Consider the following 18,627-nt stretch of genomic DNA (forward strand, 5'->3'; position numbering starts at 1 on the left):
CCGGCCTCAACCCTGCTCTCCTCGCTCTGCACTCGGCTTCACAGCGCTGCAGGACGAGACAGACACAGCGTCACATTTTGACGCATCTGGACACCTCTGGACACATCTGGAGGACACATTTGGACGCATCTGGACACCTCTGGACACATCTGGACACATCTGGACACATCTGGACACATCTGGACACCTCTGGACGCCTCTGGACGCCTCTGGACGCATCTGGACACATCTGGACACATCTGGACACACCAGGTCTGCAGGGTAATGTATATATGCATGAGGACAGGCACGGGCGGTTGCACTCGTCCTAAGCACACGTCCCTCCTCCTTTGGAAGACAAACGCACGTCTTTCTTAGAGCGTTTAGTAAAAATGTCGCCCACGTTTACCCCCCGGACAAGCTTATTTCAAACTGACCTATACGATCACTGTTTTCATGTCCCCGAGCTCAGATGAACATGATTGACAGATGGATAAGCCAATCAGGGACACGCATGGTCCAAAACAAATCTGGCTGCTAACGAGGAATAAAGGACGTCAAATGAAATCATATTTGACAGAGTAAGTGTAGACTAAAGTACTACGGTCAGCAGTACTACGGTCAGAAGTACTACGGTCAGCAGTACTACGGTCAGAAGTACTACGGTCAGCAGTACTATGGTCAGAAGTACTACGGTCAGAAGCACTATGGTCAGCAGCTGTGTTACGGGGCGTGTCCAGACTCACTGAAGACTGAGTGTGTATTCTGGTTCCCAGGCAAATTCCTGCCAAAAATGATTTGCAAATAACCTAGAATTTGTTCCCTATAAATAAGTTGGGTGCATATATATATATATATATATATATATATATATATATATATATATATATATATATATATATATATATATATATATATATATATATATATATATATACTCAGCGTGTACAGCTGCGTTTTATTGAACTGCAAATAAAAAACTAAACTTGTACAAATGTGTTTTAAATGTGGAAATGGTCATAGTTTTGTACAAAGCTTTTGAATGGAAAATACATTCAACATAATGTGTTACAAAATATATATGATACAAATATAATTGTGACAGTGAACTTCAAAGACAGATTTGTCTTTTTTCCACTTTTATCTCAAAAGAGAGTTTGCTTTGGAGAATGTCTCTTGGCTCATCTTCTGCTTCTTTCATGTCTGAAGTCTTTGTGCAGAGGTCATGGTCGTCCAGCAGCACTTCTGGACGCACACTCTGAGTGCACTGCTCCTGACCTGGGCCGTGCTCTGCCTGGACCCTCGGAGTCTGGACGAGGAGACGCCCCCCATGACACGGGCTGAAAACATCACTCAAGTCAAATGTCCACTGGACTGTGAATGTGTCTCAGAAAGCACAGTGTCCTGTGCAGGGGCGGGGCTCAGCGAGTTTCCCCAGGGCGTGTCTGAACACACGCTACAGCTTTATCTAGAGGTGCGTTTATCCCACTCGTCTCATTTAACACCAGCTTTTACACCACCTGTGTCTCATTGGTCAAAGTGAAAGGAAAAAATGGGTCATGGATTTGTCTAGTTCAGTAAAAGGAGAGAATAAGAACTTCAAAAGCATTCCACCCTGTGAGTGATGGGCTGGGCGTTGCCCGGAGCACTGTCTCCACTACAATACTACTACAATCTACAATCTTATAATAAGAGTTATTTACTGTGGTGTCCAGCTGAAGTACATGAAAACTGAACCCTTTACTGTCCAGCACATTTACTTCACATTTACTCCACATTTACTCCACGTTTACTCCACATTTACTCCACATTTACTCCACATACACTGTTACTGTTATTGACGACCGTAACAAAAATAGATAGTTTCCATTTACAGAGTTCCCTTGGATCAAACTTTGTATTTATGTCAATGATAATATTTTAAAGAACCTGAAGATACCCTCAGAAAAAGGAATTGCTCTAATAAGTCCAGATGTCTTTGAAAAACTGGGATTTATTGATGGATGCTAGCAGATGCTATTAGCAATTAGCGCCACAGAGTTTTACACAACGTCACTAATGAGAAACGTGGTGGATTTGATCTCATCTCCATCGTGTGTTTTTCAGGACAACATGATCAAGGATATAAGTGTGGAGCATGTGTCGCACCTGCAGCTGCTCCAGACGCTCAACCTGCAGAACAATGGCCTCTGCAACAACGGTAAGCTCCAGGACCACGCCCCAGGGACCACGCCCCTGAGACCACGCCCCAGGGATTATTATTTCAGACATAAAACATTTAAAAACAACAACACAAGACTCATGTGGATTGCAGCTGAAGGAAGCCAGTGCCACAGGTCAATATTCATCTGAAGAAAAAGAAAAGAAAACATTCACATTTCCGTCCCACAGATAAACTTATGTATAAATCATTTCATGCATATTGACATAGCATATATTATATTTAAAAAAGATCTGCTTTTACACAAACTCAGTGAAGCTTCAAGATTTCCCATTACACTATAAACTAAAGGTACAAACTTTGAAATGTGTGACACTGATTCTTAAATACAATTAGCTGATTAGAGTATATATTGTAAACTTGTTTATACATTGAATTCTGTCATGGAAGTATTAGTATATACAAGTATTAGTATGTTGCAATATATGTGATATGTGGCCAAAATAACCACCTGCTGCAACATTTATTGATTTTCTTTATTTAAATACAGTCTGTGCTTCACATACAGTTTAGTATAAGTATAATTTATATATATAAGTATATATATACATATATATATATATATATGTATATATATATATATATATATATACATATATACATAAGTCGTATGATACGACTTCAGCGTAAGGACATGTTCGGCTGTAGTACTGTTTTCATCCACTTACACAATAATGGCGCTGTTAGTGTGTTGTGAACCCGCTGGCTCCTCCCTGACGGCGCTGGCTCCTCCCTCACGGCGCTGACCTTAACCCTGCACATATGTCCTGCACATATGTCCTGCACATGTGTCCTGCACATGCGTTCTGCACATATGTCCTGCACAGGCGTCCTGCACATATGTCCTGCACATGCGTCCTGCACATATGTCCTGCACATGCGTCCTGCACATATGTCCTGCACATGCGTCCTGCACATGCGTCCTGCACATATGTCCTGCACATGCGTCCTGCACATATGTCCTGCACATGCGTCCTGCACATAATTATATCCTGCACATATGTCCTGCATGGACTGTGTGGACATTCTCATTCACTTTTAATGCTGGTGAAATAGACGTGCAGTTTGGCCGAGGCCTTTCACCAGGGCTATTCAACATAAGGCCCGGGGGCCAAATCAGGCCCTCCAAGTGATTTAATCCGGCCCACGACCCATAATCCTGATATTTCAAAAAATAAAAAATGTTGTAAGAATTGTTTTACTGGTTTAATTCTGGGTTAGTCCTGGTTCAGTTCCACGTGCTGTTTTATAAATGAGACCGACAACCTTCTCGCTCCTGTAAGAAGGTTTTTCAATCTGCACATTCTGTAATACGTTCAAGCAAAGTCATCTCCATGGAGACAAGAAGGTGGCTGACCCCCACCTGAAAAGTTACAAAGTTGCTGCTACGTTTTAAACAGAAAATTATTCATAATTCATAACTATAGGCTATTTGTAACTTCTGCTTAGACTTAACCACAAACATGTTTATAACAGTCATCAAGTCATGAATAAAGTGATGTTTCCTGGTAAAGAGGGTGAGTATCTGCCAAAAGAGTTTGAAAAGTATTTTACAAAGGGATATTACTTTTTTTTTCCAGTCAGAAAGTGTTGTTCTGCTGTTGACAATGACATTTTGTTCTGAACACCCCCATAATTTGTGGTGTTTTACCCCAACTTCTTTTAGGAGAGTCATTATAATGCAAATAAATGAATCAATTACAGAATAATAAATATTGTCTCACAGGTCTTGAGGATGAAGGCCTTGAAATGCTTGAACAGTTGGAATTTTTGTACCTGGCAAATAACAATGTAAGTCCCACACTATCTACATGTGACCATGTGACCTGTGCCATGTGACTGAGCTTAGGGAAGTGATGGCTCCTTGTGCACCTTCCTCAGGAGCCTGGCAGGGCAGTGGCAGGACCATGGTTCACTTAAAGGTGCCATAACATGCTTTTTTTTCACGTTTCGTAGTCTATCCTAAGTGTATAATTGATAATAATAAGGGTTGTGCAACACCCATGACATAATAGTTAAGAAATATCACCCAGACCTTGGACCCCCTCACCAACCCGGAAATGCAGACGGCTTGGTTTGATATTTGCCCCCACCCTTGCGAAGAGTGATCTGGCTCCCCCGCCCAACCCGTGACGTAGTCTCAGAGCGCGTGTGTGCCCCGCCCACCCGTGACGTAGTGTTTGCCCCACAGTTGTCTGCTCCGCGCTGCGCCGCTCCGCGCGAATGAGTGAGAAACGATAGAACTTCAGATCAACACTACTTTAGACTAAATAAATCTGGTGTTTATTCTACAGCGTGCGCAGAACATATATATATATATATATATATATATATATATATATATATAAAAAAGTCATAGTCGCGCTCTTATTTCCTGGTTTTTCGGTATCGGATAGAACTTCTTTCCATTTATTTTCCCGGTTGCTGCATCAACTGCCACATAAACCTTCACCATTGTGATAATAGTAAAGAGTGCGATATCATGAATGACGTTTTGGGCCTCTTTGAACCGTGTTTCGCCGTAAATCGAAGCAGAAAAACTCCGGGGCTTGTATGGGGAGACGAGCCTGGAGCCAGCGCGGAGCCGGGGGGAAGGGGGCGGGAGGCGTTAGGCGGGAGGGGGGGAGGGGGAGGGGGGATGATGACGCGTGCCTGTGGTTATGACGTGGTCTTGTAGCCACCCCCCGTCAGTTTGGAGATTCGAGGAAAGGAGATAGTCTGTAATATAGCTAAACACTGCGGGAATCAATCAAAAAAACACTCTGGGTACATATATGAAGCACAAATAGCAATGTAAGAAGGTTAAAAGCTCTGAAAAGTCGATTTTGCATGTTATGGGACCTTTAAACTATAAGCCTGAAAGCAATACATTATGAATGAAGTTATTCACAAAGAATCTGTTGTGGTTCTTGCAGCTCACCTCTGCTCCCAAGGCTCTGCCACACTCCTTAGTAAGTGCAGATTTTACTTCAAATGAGCTTACGAGAATTTATCCGTATACATTTGGCTACAAGCCTAAACTCAGGTAACCGTGTGTGTCCAGCGAGGCTTCCACACTCTCCGCTGTCACTCACACTCTTGTTTGGCTCAGGTCTGTGTATCTCCACAATAACAAACTGGTGGACACTGGACTCCCTGACCACATGTTCAATGGCTCCAACAACCTGGAGGTTCTCGCCATGTCCAGCAATTTCTTGACCAAAGTGCCCAGGAACCTGCCCTCCAGCCTCCACCAGCTCCATCTCAAGGTGACCGGCCTGTGCGTTGTGTCTTATGGCAGAGTTTGAGTGCTCGTTACTTCTGCCGTTACTTTCATTGTGTTTACTGATGGTCAGACATGCAGTGGGAGGAAGGTTCACTCTGTGACCGAGACTCTCAAATATCAGACACTGCATTTACTAGCGGGGGATTGGCTGTACCCCGAGAATATCATCGACAATTACCAATGACCCCAGTGCACGAGGTCTGCTGTGGTCATCTTTGGTCACAAGACTGTCCTTTCCTCACTGTAAGATCACAGTCTGGGTCACATGGTAACCAGCTGAACTTTTTTTCAATTTTTGAAATTTAAACATACAAAACACAGAACAATGAACACAGCCAGAACATGAACACTTCAAGTCCTACATAAAAGTCCCACTTAGTCCAAAGTCTATCAAATATCTACATTTGTGTGACGTCTGTTCCTGTGTCGGTCTTCGATTATTGGCTCGTGTCGTCCATGGCCTTCTTTCTCCCGGCCAAAAGTCCCAAATGTCTCCATTTATCGTGTCCATGGCAGGAGTTCTGACGTCCAGTGGGATGTCTTAGGCAAAGAGTTTGTAAGACTTTGTTAATCTCTGTCCAATATTTCTGAGAAACAGGACAGTCCCAAAACACATGGTTTAAAGAGGCTACTAAAATGAGCAGTTAGCATGAGTTAGCATGTTAGCATGAGGACTTTGGTGAATCCCTCCAAACGTCCTTCATTAAGCTGTACTTATAGTTTTACATTCTTCTTGTGTCACCTTCTCTTTCCTATTTATTTTTGATATAGTGGAATGGTTGTCCAGATTATTAATGCATTTGTATATTATTATTATATAAGGTCTGATTTCTATGCCTGAATAAGAGTCAAAGGGTTACAATGGTCATTGTTATAATAGCTTATTATTTTATACATATCAATAAAAGTCCTATTTCTCCAAGGCAAAGGAATCTTTAACATATCACATTTTTCTTTTGATTTTCTTTTGCTGATGGAAAAAAACCTTGTGTTCTCCATGAAGCCTTTGGGCTGTTGTTTAGTGCAAACCGTGGCCAACATTAGGCCACACAGTTTAACATTTGAAGTTCTTTGTTTAGTTTGTATGTTTGGATCAGCTCTTTCCAGGTTGATTTGAAGGATTCAAGAATTCTCCAATTCCTCCATTTGACCCTCTTCGTCCAGTGAAATGTGCGCAGGAACCTCTGGAGCCACATTACATTCAATATTGTGTGGACAGGTGCTGACAGGTGCTTGTCTGTGGACAGGTGCTGACAGGTGCTCATGTGTGGACAGGTGCTGACAGGTGCTCGTGTGTGGACAGGTCTCTATCTTCTTCGTTATTATTTTGTATGTAGAATCCGGACAATATGGACGATTACATTTACAAGTTTAATGTTTTAATCTGGATTTTCAATCAAAGCAAGAGGTTCTAACTAAAGGACCTGCACCGGAGCTGAACGGCTTTCTTCAGACGGAGTGATGTCTCTAAAAACACTACGTTTAGCCCAGTGGTTAGAGACACGGCCTGTAGTTCAAAAGAATCTGGGATCAACTCCCGCTTGCCCCGAAATGTATTTAGTGTCCAAACTTATAGATTGCTCAGTCTAATTTGTTTTGGGATGAGTTATGTCAGAGATGAACGGAGGCAATGGTTTTTTAAGATTTTTGATAACATCAGTGTCAGATCAAAGTCAGGTTTGATAATTTTGCTAAGCGAGCTTTCTTTGGTTTAAACTTTAGTGGCTTGCACAACTTTTTGATGACACAAAACTGCAGAGCCTGTCAAAATATGCAAGGTTTTTTGACTTTGTGAGACTAAGGGCGGAGCTAGTGGGACTGAGGGCGGAGCTAGTGGGACTGAGGGCGGAGCTAGTGGGACTGAGGGCGGAGCTAGTGGGACTCTACAGCACAACGGTGAGGAATGAAGTCTCCTGCAGCTTCTCCTCTTTCTGGTCCAGAACGACTGTTTAAGGAGCTCTTTTGGTTCATTCACGTTTGTAAATCTGAGTCTGAAAGAGGCGGGGCCTCACTAGCCCTGAACCTCACCCCACGTCACTGATTCTAGCTGTGCGATACCTTGGACAGACCAAGGCCCGTCCTGTGCAGCTGGGGCTCTTTGGTCACCTTTCCCCACCTCGGCCGTCTGTGACGAGACAGGGCTGGACAGGTGGCTGGTGACAGAGACGGTCCTGTCGTGGACCCCTGCTCTCCCTCTTGAATATTAAGAGGGTCTTTGGTGAGGGCACGACAGGGTCCAAACATGTGGAGACAGGGAAGGCGAGAACCAGTCTTTTCTGCCACAACCTCTGCCCCAGCCTCTTTCCCAAGCGAACAAATCTGTTCTGACTTGGACAGTTCTGTTCCCTTTGTTGAACTCCGTTGGTGTCAGTGGCTCATGCTCCGGCCATAAAAATCAAATGTTTCTGGAGGTGGGAACGCTGTCATCTTTGGGGATGTGTCTGACACATATAGTGTTATGCAAAGTCAGGACTCAACAAACATCTCTGCACTTTCGCATAAAGTGCATAAAGTGCAGAGCGGCAGGAAGTCCATGAGGAAGTGTATCCAGCGGTTACAGTACATGACACACAATAGTGCCGTAACATTACATCTGACCTTTACATTTGACCTCATATCTAACTAGGCCAATTATAAACTATTGTGATAACTAAATAAAAATGTATGTATTTTGTATATAATCCACCTGTATTTATTGTCCAGGCCGAGAGCCGTGGTTAAGTCGTAGCTTAACGGTTTAAGTTCCCACATTCCCCGGGTGGAATGTTGGCGCTGTCCTTCAAATTTAGATTTATTTTTTATTGAAGATAATAAATCAGAACTTTCATGGGGAATAACTTCTAAGATATATACAATTGTTAACAATTCAGACATTAAACTGTGGATGTCAAGAGGCCCCTCATTATCGTGGTTTGGGACTGGAATGAAATCAACACAGGGCGGCAGACTGTCCCACTGGATTATAACTGTCCCACTGGATTATGACTGTCCCACTGGATTATAACTGTCCCACTGGATTATGACTGTCCCACTGGATTATAACTGTCCCACTGGATTATGACTGTCCCACTGGATTATGACTGTCCCACTGGATTATAACTGTCCCACTGGATTATGACTGTCCCACTGGATTATAACTGTCCCACTGGATTATGACTGTCCCACTGGATTATGACTGTCCCACTGGATTATGACTGTCCCACAGGATTATAACTGTCCCACTGGATTATGACACTCCCACAGGATTATGACTTAACTGTCCCACTGGATTACAACTGTCCCACTGGATTATGACTGTCCCACTGGATTATAACTGTCCCACTGGATTATAACTGTCCCACTAGATTATGACTGTCCCACTAGATTATGACTGTCCCACTAGATTATGACTGTCCCACTGGATTATGACTGTCCCACTAGATTATGACTGTCCCACTGGATTATGACTGGATTATGACAGAACTGGATATTATATTAGACATTTGCAAAATGGAAGAAAATTCACTGGGATAGGTTCAAGTCCCCGCGGCCCCTAACGACCCCTAACGACCATAATGACCCCTAACGACCCCTAACGACCATAACGACCCCTAACAACCCATAACGACCCCTAATGACCCCTAACAACCCCTAACGACCCCTAATGACCCCTAACAACCCCTAACGCCCCCTAACAACCCCTAACGACCCCTAACGACCCCTAACAGGAACAAGCACGAGAAAATGAATGAACGGACTAAATGGGACATTTACTTTGTTTTTTTTGTTTCTCTTTCATTGTGTTTTAAATTTTGTAAAATCTGAAATATAAACATTTGAAAGAAGAAGAAGACGACACGCTCATGTACGTCATACTCAATTATACTTCTGACTGACCTAGGCCATTTTATTTTCTGTGTATATTTTGGTTTCAAAGGATGAAGCTTTTGTTACTGTTACAGAGCAACAAGTTGAGAGAAATTCCAGCCGGAGCTTTTGAAAATCTGTCCAACCTGAGGGAGTTACACCTGCAGGAGAACGTGCTGAGCAGCCCCGGCCTGGAGCTCATGGCCTTCAGGTACGTGCTGCACACTTCTGAGGACACAAGATGAGATCCTTTAAAGGTGCAAGAACATGGATTGATTGAATGATTGATTGAATGATTGATTGATTGATTGATTGATTGATGGATGGATTGATGGATTGATTGATTGAATAACCCTGGTAAAACAATACAGAAAAACAAACACTTGTAATGTAGGTATGTTTAAAGATTTTACTAACGATTTAAACGTACTCTTAAAAGTACAGACGCGAACCTGTTTTTCAGATGAATGAAGGCTCGACTCACACCTCTGAGTCACGATAGTGTTTTACTAAAGACTTAGACGGAACAAACAGAACGACCAGAGAGAATGAAATAATGAACACACAAGTACACATAATCTTTCCTTTATTTTCTATAGCGCCGTGCACCAGGGCCGTTCACAAGCGCTGGCGAGTATATGTCCCCCCAGCGTCTTGAGTCCCTCTCTCAATGGTGGGACAGGTCCTGGATAGAGCAGGGTGTTCCTTCCATCTCGGAGGGAGATGGTGCTTAAGGCCAGGATGACCAGAGCGATCAGTCCCTCGGAATCCGCGTTGCTTGTGAGAAGAAAAGGGGCTGGGTTCTGGGTGTCACGTGACTATATAGACTCACGTGGGTCACAGAGAGGTCACAGAGAGGTCACAGGTGACTTTGTTGTCATTAGATTTTCGACCTGCGCCCCGCCTCTGGAGATTCATAGAACTGTAGTTACATATGTAACTTTACAATCAGGTCCATAATATCTGTACAGAAGGTGATCTCACTCCCTGGTGGATGATACACATTCAACAGAGCAAAAACCTAAACTTGGTAGATATCTGCGCTCTTTGTCTTTGCATTAAAAACTGTGTTAAAATCTGTTCAGTTTGAGATCAACCCTGCTGCTTCTCTCTTATGTCTGCCCCTGTATGATGAACGACACGCCCTTCCATAACAGAATTTGGTTAGTTTTTGATGTTCAATGTCGTTCAAATGGGTCTCTTGTCTATTATTTCTGTTGATCAATTCATTCAGTTTGTCATTCATGTTAAAGGATGTTACTCGTAAAACTTTCGATGTCACTGGGTTTATTATATTGATTTTGCCATTAGTGATTTTAAACTCTCTTGTCGAACACAACATATAAACACAAGAACTACAAAAGAGGAAAAAGATGAAAGGATAACATGGAAACTAAAGGGTTCAAGCTGAAAACATGCATCCAAATTTAAAATGAATAAAAAAATGGAGGGAGGACCATTTTTAATGAAGGTGCGATAGATCCCGGTCCAATCCCCACAAAGAACACAGTCCACCATACGGACCTCCTATGAAGACGAGCTTGTCTTTGTACTGGAGGTCTCTTTTAGCTTTGCAGCCTTCATGACACGTTCCTTCCCACAATCGTTAAGAAACCTCATTATGTGCTTTACCAGAAGCTTTACAAAAAATACAGTGTTCAAAGCTGTCCAGGCAACAAACAACATTGTTGGTTGTGATGAGGCACAAAGACACAAAGAGCTCAGAGCAGGTCAGGTGAAGATGTCTGGACTGAAATAGAGGAGGTCCATGGCTCACACAGGACTGATGTCTTCTTCTTGTCCCACAGTCCTCTGAGCAGTTTGGAGTACCTGGATTTGTCCAGCAACAACCTCAGTGTGGTCCCCAGCGGCCTTCCAAAGAGCTTGCTCATGCTGCACTTGGAGAAGAACTCTATCCACACCATTCCAGCAGACAGCCTCAGCTCGCTCCGGAGCCTGGAATACCTCCTGATCCATAACAACAAGCTGCGCTCACGCACCATCCACCCGGCTGCCTTCCAGGTAATGCCAATGTCGTCAGGACAATGTTAGCAGTCAAATATTCTGTGGTGAGAAAAATATACAATATGTATTAATATGTATTGTATTTCAGCACGTAAACCCCTTCCAACTCTTGAGTATCTTGTAGAGCAAGGGTGATCGACCAGTTGATCCCAGAGGCATTGAGGGTCGATCTCAGAGGCAGTGAGGGTCGACCTCAGAGGCAGTGAGGGTCGATCTCAGAGGCAGTGAGGGTCGACCTCAGAGACAGTGAAGGTCTCAGAGACAGTGAGGGTCAATCTCAGGGACAGTGAGGGTCTCAAAGGCAGTGAGGGTCGATCTCAGAGGCATTGAGGGTCGATCTCAGAGGCAGTGAGGATCAACCTCAGAGGCAGTGAGGCTCTCAGAGGCAGTGAGGGTCAACCTCAGAGACAGTGAGGGTCGATCTCAGAGGCAGTGAGGGTCGACCTCAGAGGCAGTGAGGGTCGACCTCAGAGGCAGTGAAGGTCGATCTCAGAGACAGTGAGGGTCGATCTCAGAGGCAGTGAGGGTCGACCTCAGAGGCAGTGAGGGTCGACCTCAGAGGCAGTGAAGGTCGATCTCAGAGACAGTGAGGGTCGATCTCAGAGGCAGTGAGGGTCGACCTCAGAGGCAGTGAGGGTCGATCTCAGAGACAGTGAGGGTCGACCTCAGAGGCAGTGAAGGTCGATCTCAGAGACAGTGAGGGTCGATCTCAGAGGCAGTGAGGGTCGACCTCAGAGGCAGTGAGGGTCGATCTCAGAGACAGTGAGGGTCGACCTCAGAGGCAGTGAGGGTCGTTCTCAGAGGCAGTGAGGGTCGATCTCAGAGACAGTGAGGGTCGATCTCGGAGACAGTGAGGGTCGACCTCAGAGGCAGTGAGGGTCGACCTCAGAGGCAGTGAGGGTCGATCTCAAAGGCAGTGAGGGTCGATCTCAGAGGCAGTGAGGGTCGTTCTCAGAGGCAGTGAGGGTCGATCTCAAAGGCAGTGAGGGTCGATCTCAGAGGCAGTGAGGGTCGACCTCAGAGGCAGTGAGGGTCGTTCTCAGAGGCAGTGAGGGTCGACCTCAGAGGCAGTGAGGGTCGATCTCAAAGGCAGTGAGGGTCGATCTCAAAGGCAGTGAGGGTCGACCTCAGAGGCAGTGAGGGTCGATCTCAGAGGCAGTGAGGGTCGATCTCAGAGACAGTGAGGGTCGACCTCAGAGGCAGTGAGGGTCGTTCTCAGAGGCAGTGAGGGTCGACCTCAGAGGCAGTGAGGGTCGATCTCAAAGGCAGTGAGGGTCGATCTCAAAGGCAGTGAGGGTCGACCTCAGAGGCAGTGAGGGTCGATCTCAGAGGCAGTGAGGGTCGATCTCAGAGGCAGTGAGTTTAATAAAAGGATTTCCTGCTGATTCTTGACTCTCTTATTCTGCTCTAATGTGTTAAGGGCCTAAAGAAGTTGCACACTCTGCACATGTACAATAATCTGTTGGAGAGAGTTCCTCGAGGAGTGCCGCGGAGGGCCAAAACCCTGATGCTGCTCCACAACTCCATTTCTGAGATTGGACGTAATGACCTGGCCTTACTGCACACTCTAACAGAACTCAACCTGAGCTACAACAGGCTGAGCAGCGGCAAACTGCACCACGAGGCCTTCAGGAAAATGCGCAATCTGAGCACTCTTGATCTGTCTGGGAACAGCCTGCACTTGTTTCCTTTAGGCCTGCCACAGAGCCTGCAGGTCCTGGAGATCAACAATAACCACCTGACCTCCATCCCACATGGAGCTTTGTCTGGGATGGACAAACTGAGCAGGCTCGTGCTCAGCAATAACCAACTCAAAGTCAACTCTGCGTATCAGGGCGCCTGGATGGAGCTCAGCACTCTCTCTGTGAGTGACGCACTTCAGGCCAAGAGAACATCCTGATATATTAGTTTCAATCCCAAACAGTCATTTCTGCATTTCTCCTTAACTGAGACTATGTCATATATTCACAAAGCTGCATTTAAGAGAACAGGTTGTGAAACGTGGGGGGCCGGTTGTGAACAGTGTGAGGCCGGGGCCAATACAACTGTACAGATGAAAACAATATCCAAGATAATAGATATCTAACGTCATATGTCACTATATTTCATTTGGACTACGGACAACAAATTGTACTTTATGTTTGTTTTTGTGTTTCATCAGGAGAGCTCAAGTAATGAAGTATTCAATGTGGTGATATTATGCATAGTTACATATATAGATATTCTATAAGTATATAAGAGTGTTGTGTTGTGCAGACCCTGGACCTCTCTGGGAACCTCCTGTCCCATGTTCCTCCAGACCTGCCTGAGTCCCTGCAGTACCTGCACCTCCAGAACAACCGCATCTCCTCCATCCCAGCCACAGCCTTTGACCACACCCCCAACCTCAGAGGACTCTACCTGAGGTGGGACCCTCTGTGAACCTAATGTCATTTATATGATCTAATGTTCAACCCTCTGTGAGTGTGTGACCCTCTGTGAGTGTGTGACCCTCTGTGAGTGTGTGACCCTCTGTGAGTGTGTGAGTGTGTGACCCTCTGTGAGTGTGTGACCCTCTGTGAGTGTGTGACCCTCTGTGAGTGTGTGAGTGTGTGACCCTCTGTGAGTGTGTGACCCTCTGTGAGTGTGTAACCCTCTGTGAGTGTGTGACCCTCTGTGAGAGTGTAACCCTCTGTGAGTGTGTGACCCTCTGTGAGTGTGTGAGTGTGTGACCCTCTGTGAGTGTGTGACCCTCTGTGAGTGTGTAACCCTCTGTGAGTGTGTGACCCTCTGTGACTGTGTGACCCTCTATGAGTGTGTAACCCTCTGTGAGTGTGTGACCCTCTGTGAGTGTGTAACCCTCTGTGAGTGTGTGACCCTCTGTGAGTGTGTGACCCTCTATGAGTGTGTAACCCTCTGTGAGTGTATGAGTGTGTGACCCTCTGTGAGTGTGTGACCCTCTGTGAGTGTGTGACCCTCTGTGAGTGTGTGACCCTCTGTGAGTGTGTGAGTGTGTGACCCTCTGTGAGTGTGTAACCCTCAGTGAGTGTGTGACCCTCTGTGAGTGTGTAACCCTCTGTAAGTGTGAGTGTGTGAACCTCTGTGAGTGTGTAACCCTCTGTGAGTGTGTGAGTGTGTAACCCTCTGTGAGTGTGTGAGTGTGTAACCCTCTGTGAGTGTGTGAGTGTGTGACCCTCTGTGAGTGTGTGAGTGTGTGACCCTCTGTGAGTGTGTGAGTGTGTGACCCTCTGTGAGTGTGTAACCCTCTGTGAGTGTGTGAGTGTGTAACCCTCTGTGAGTGTGTGAGTGTGTAACCCTCTGTGAGTGTGTGAGTGTGTGACCCTCTGTGAGTGTGTAACCCTCTGTGAGTGTGTGAGTGTGTAACCCTCTGTGAGTGTGTGAGTGTGTAACCCTCTGTGAGTGTGTGAGTGTGTGACCCCATATAGACCTGGGTATTTGATACGCACCCTCTTTCCCGTCAGGGACAGGGACACACATACTGCTAGAACTACAGTTACATTAGGTAATGTATGCCCTCTATGGGCTTCGCTATTGACTAAAACTTACACAAAGTCCATAGTGTAGTTTTCTTACTCGTTTCCTCCTCACACATTTGTACCAAGATGACGAGCCATTACATTGTGGACATTGTGTAGGATTTTAGGTAGTTAATATTCATATTTATATATAAAGTGGCTCCATCTGAAGCTTGTTCAGTAAAACATTAATAATACTCAGTCTCATTCTCTGAAGAACACGATTCATTGACCGACAATTATAATTCTATTTAGATCAATACAAAGTCTCTATAAACCAGGATGATTGTGTGTGGTTTCATAAACAAAGATATAAAAGTAATTACACATTTGATTCCACAGGCTGAGCCTGGGCTTAATGCAGTTTAAATAAATGCTGGTGTGAGAATTGAGTTTGGATTGATTCTAGTGGAATGACCCAAGGGATCCTGACTTTAATGTCACTCTGACAGTATCAGCCACTCTCAGGTCTCACGTGGAGCAAGGCCTCCTCAGAGCCCTTTAGGTCCTCAGAGCCCTTTAGGTCCTCGGAGCCCTTTAGGTCCTCGGAGCCCTTTAGGTCCTCGGAGCCCTTTGGGTCCTCGGAGCCCTTTGGGTCCTCGGAGCCCTTTGGGTCCTCGGAGCCCTTTAGGTCCTCGGAGCCCTTTAGGTCCTCAGAGCCCTTTAGGTCCTCGGAGCCCTTTAGGTCCTCAGAGCCTTTTGGGTCCTCATAGCCCTTTGGGTCCTCAGAGCTCTTTAGGTCCTCAGAGCTCTTTGGTCCCTGGAGCTGTCTGTGGTGCTGATCCTTGTGCAGGTTTAGCGTTCGACCTACAGGTCCATTTTGTTGTTTGTGAATTTTGTTCATTGACAATGGCAATAAACCTTAATCTGATTCTGACTCTGAGATTGAGGGTGTCAAGGACATAATGTATATCATCGTCCTTATTGCTTGTAATTTTAGAGATTTTTTTTTTTTTTTATAATAAGGATTCAAATGCTGATTGAATTTGGTCTTGTTTAGTTAAGATAACATCATTCTGCCTGTCCAGTATTTTAAAAACTGTTCTTTCAGCTTGTTGTTATATAAGTCTCCAAGATCGTCATTTAGACATTTCTCATCCACGCTCATAATATCTTTGTTTGGTAAAGAGCATTTTATTACTTATAAAAAGTCAGGTTATAAATTTCAGGTGAAGTCAGGTTATAAATTTCTCTTTCTCAGAGGATGTTTCCCCCAGTATCATTTTCCTCCAGATAAGTCTTAATGTCGTTTGACATTTTTTCCTTTCAAAAGGTTGTTAAGTTACTGGCATTGAACCTCCAAAGTGAGTAAGTCAATGAAGTAAGTACATTTTATTTGTAGTACTTCACAGAAACACAGAATAAAACAATAGTGTGTTCTTCCAGATCCACAGTGATGTCGACGAGAGCTCGGTCACTTAAGTCCTAATCAGTGGTTTTAGATCTGTCTTAAGAAATAGTCTATTCTGTAATAAAGTGCACTTGGATAAAAAGTGTACATTTGCGTGCATTAGGGTTCATCTCCCTCCAGATGTCAATCAGTCTTTTATTCTTCATTAATTTACAGAACTTCTTATTAATTGTTCCTCGAGAGCCGCTTGAGTTTATTCGTCTAAATGGATTAGGTTGAATGTGAGGGTTCCCTCAGAGTGGTTTACAGGTCCTTAATATCTGTATAGAAGGTGATATCGCCCCCTGGTGGAGTAGACACATTCAGCAGAGTAAAAACCTTTCCATTAATATTCCCTTTGACCATTACATATCTGGCCTCTTTGATTGGCGTCAATCGGATGCTGCTCTCGTTTCCATCAGCGGCATCTCCTCTTCTTCCTCCTCTTCTTCCTCTTCTTCTTCCTCCCACAGGATGACGCAGTGACACTCTATCCGAGCCAGCGGAACCTCATCCCTCCGGGGGTGAAGAGTGGTGGTGCATCAGACCCACTAGCCTTGTTAGCTCTGTTAGCTTGTGAGGTCCGTTTTTTATGGGTCGACAGCTTTGTTTGTCTTGGTCCCGTAGGCCCAGGCTTGTGTTTTCCTGGTCCATTCTTCTCTCGTTTGTCTTTTCCGGGATTGTGTGGGTCAAATGATACTTTTAAAGCAACGGCGGGAGAGCGGGCACTCTGGAGGTCCTGTGTGAGATGACTGAGATGACTTCTCCAGCAAACTTTCAGTATTGTTCCCCTCTTCTCCCTCAACTATGAGATTCTCTTACGTGATCCAGACTCCAAATCCAGGATCTTACTTTTCATATTCTTGACCTCCTTCCACAGTGCAGCTCCTGTAACTTATCCATATTGTATGAAATATGATGTTCAGCCTCACCGCTCCGTCCACTCCTACAGCGTTTAGCTCCTACAGCGCCACGCCCTGTTCTCACTTCAGTTCTCAGGGATGACATCATGATCATGTGTGTGTAAGGTCATCTCCTCTCCTCCTAAAGACAAGGGCGAGGCTGGAGACCCTATGCTAGGGACGGAGCTCTGTTTACCGGCGGGAGTAGGCTGTCGGCGGGAGTAGGCTGTCGGCGGGAGTAGGCTGTTGGCGTCGGCAGGAGTAGGCTGTCAGCGGCAGTAGGCTGTCGGCGGCAGTAGGCTGTCGGCGGGAGTAGGCTGACAGCGTCGGCGGGAGTAGGCTGTCAACGGGAGTAGGCTGCCGGCGGGAGTAGGCTGTCGGCGGGAGTAGGCTGCCAGCGTCGGCGGGAGTAGGCTGTCGGCAGCTGCGCTCGACCTGTTAGCCATGTTAGCCTCGTTAGCTTGTGAGGAACCGTGTTCAGCTTTGTTGGTTCAGTTCCCGTGTTTACTGATGTTGTGGGTGAAACACGGAGCTTGTGTAGAGCTTCTGCTCCAGCGCCAAGACTCGTCCTCTTTTTGTTTTTAAAATAAAAAATAATTTCAACAAATCATACATGGATTAATCATAAATGTGATCCCCATCGCTCCTCCTGCACAGGGACTGTCCTAATTGGACTGTAATAATGTATAATTTGAGTTATTTATGAGTTCCCAGCTGGGCGTGGCATGGTTGTGACAGCAGCTGTGATGGGGGAGGAGCCCACATTCACACAGTGCTCACCGGTCCAGGAAGTACCTGTGACCATGACCATGTTAAGTTAGTGCACCGACCTGTGTTAAGCACAAGGACCTGCAACTCTGGAGTGGACGAGCCAATAGTGAAACCTGTAGAGGGCGTGGCTCATCCAAAACCTGAGAACCATGTTTTTTTCTCCCCAGATTGAACCGTCTGACCTTGGGTTCTGTGGACGAGAGCGCCTTCTTCCATCTTCCTGATTTGGATGTGGAGCTGGACTTTGAACTTTCCTTCAGAACAGCACCAACAGAAACTTCTGAGCTGGACTACGAAGAGGACGAGACACAAGTCTGAACATCACAATCCAACAATGTCTCAGCGTCTGGTGCAGGATGCCAGATCAATGCATTCTCACTCTTTTAGTCTTAAAGTTGTTATGAAGGCATTTCTTGCATTTTGTATTGTTAATACATTAGTATTGTATTGAGGTATATGTATAAATCATGTCTGTCATCGGCCTAACAAAGGGCTTTTTGAACCAAACACTTTAACAAAGCTTTGCACCAACAACAAATTATTCCACAAATGAATGTTCACTATGCAAATAAATCACATTTACAGTTCACAATACTGTTGTGTGTGCAGTGGTTTCTGGGTAGTCACTGTTTTGTGGGTGTGGCACTTTAATGGTGCATTCAGAGCGTGCAGGGTCCTGGACCTGGAGGGTCCTGGACTTGCAGGGTCCTGGA

General features: G+C 45.2%; 1 protein-coding gene across 1 annotated transcript; it reads left to right on the forward strand.

Moving 5' to 3' along the window:
- Positions 1-1,202: 1,202 nt before the first annotated feature.
- On the forward strand, positions 1,203-18,473 carry podn (podocan). The gene is made up of 10 exons (XM_072439250.1): positions 1,203-1,453; positions 2,086-2,179; positions 3,927-3,991; positions 5,116-5,225; positions 5,292-5,448; positions 9,407-9,522; positions 11,120-11,333; positions 12,757-13,200; positions 13,593-13,741; positions 18,082-18,473. Exons 1-10 carry the CDS (start codon positions 1,205-1,207, stop codon positions 18,230-18,232), a joined length of 1,749 nt encoding a protein of 582 aa, XP_072295351.1. The 5' UTR covers positions 1,203-1,204; the 3' UTR covers positions 18,233-18,473.
- The last annotated feature ends 154 nt before the right edge of the window (positions 18,474-18,627 follow it).

The sequence above is a fragment of the Eucyclogobius newberryi genome, unplaced genomic scaffold (assembly GCF_026437365.1).
Source record: "Eucyclogobius newberryi isolate DKJ021-1_F unplaced genomic scaffold, fEucNew1.0.hap1 SCAF_9, whole genome shotgun sequence".
Classification (NCBI taxonomy): domain Eukaryota; kingdom Metazoa; phylum Chordata; class Actinopteri; order Gobiiformes; family Gobiidae; genus Eucyclogobius; species Eucyclogobius newberryi.

Coding starts and splice junctions, on each gene's coding strand:
- podn (XM_072439250.1), top strand. CDS start 1,205: ATGGTCGTCCAGCAGCACTTCTGGACGCACACTCTGAGTGCACTGCTC. Junction 3,992..5,115: donor TGTACCTGGCAAATAACAAT/GTAAGTCCCACA, acceptor TGGTTCTTGCAG/CTCACCTCTGCTCCCAAGGC. Junction 11,334..12,756: donor TCCACCCGGCTGCCTTCCAG/GTAATGCCAATG, acceptor TAATGTGTTAAG/GGCCTAAAGAAGTTGCACAC.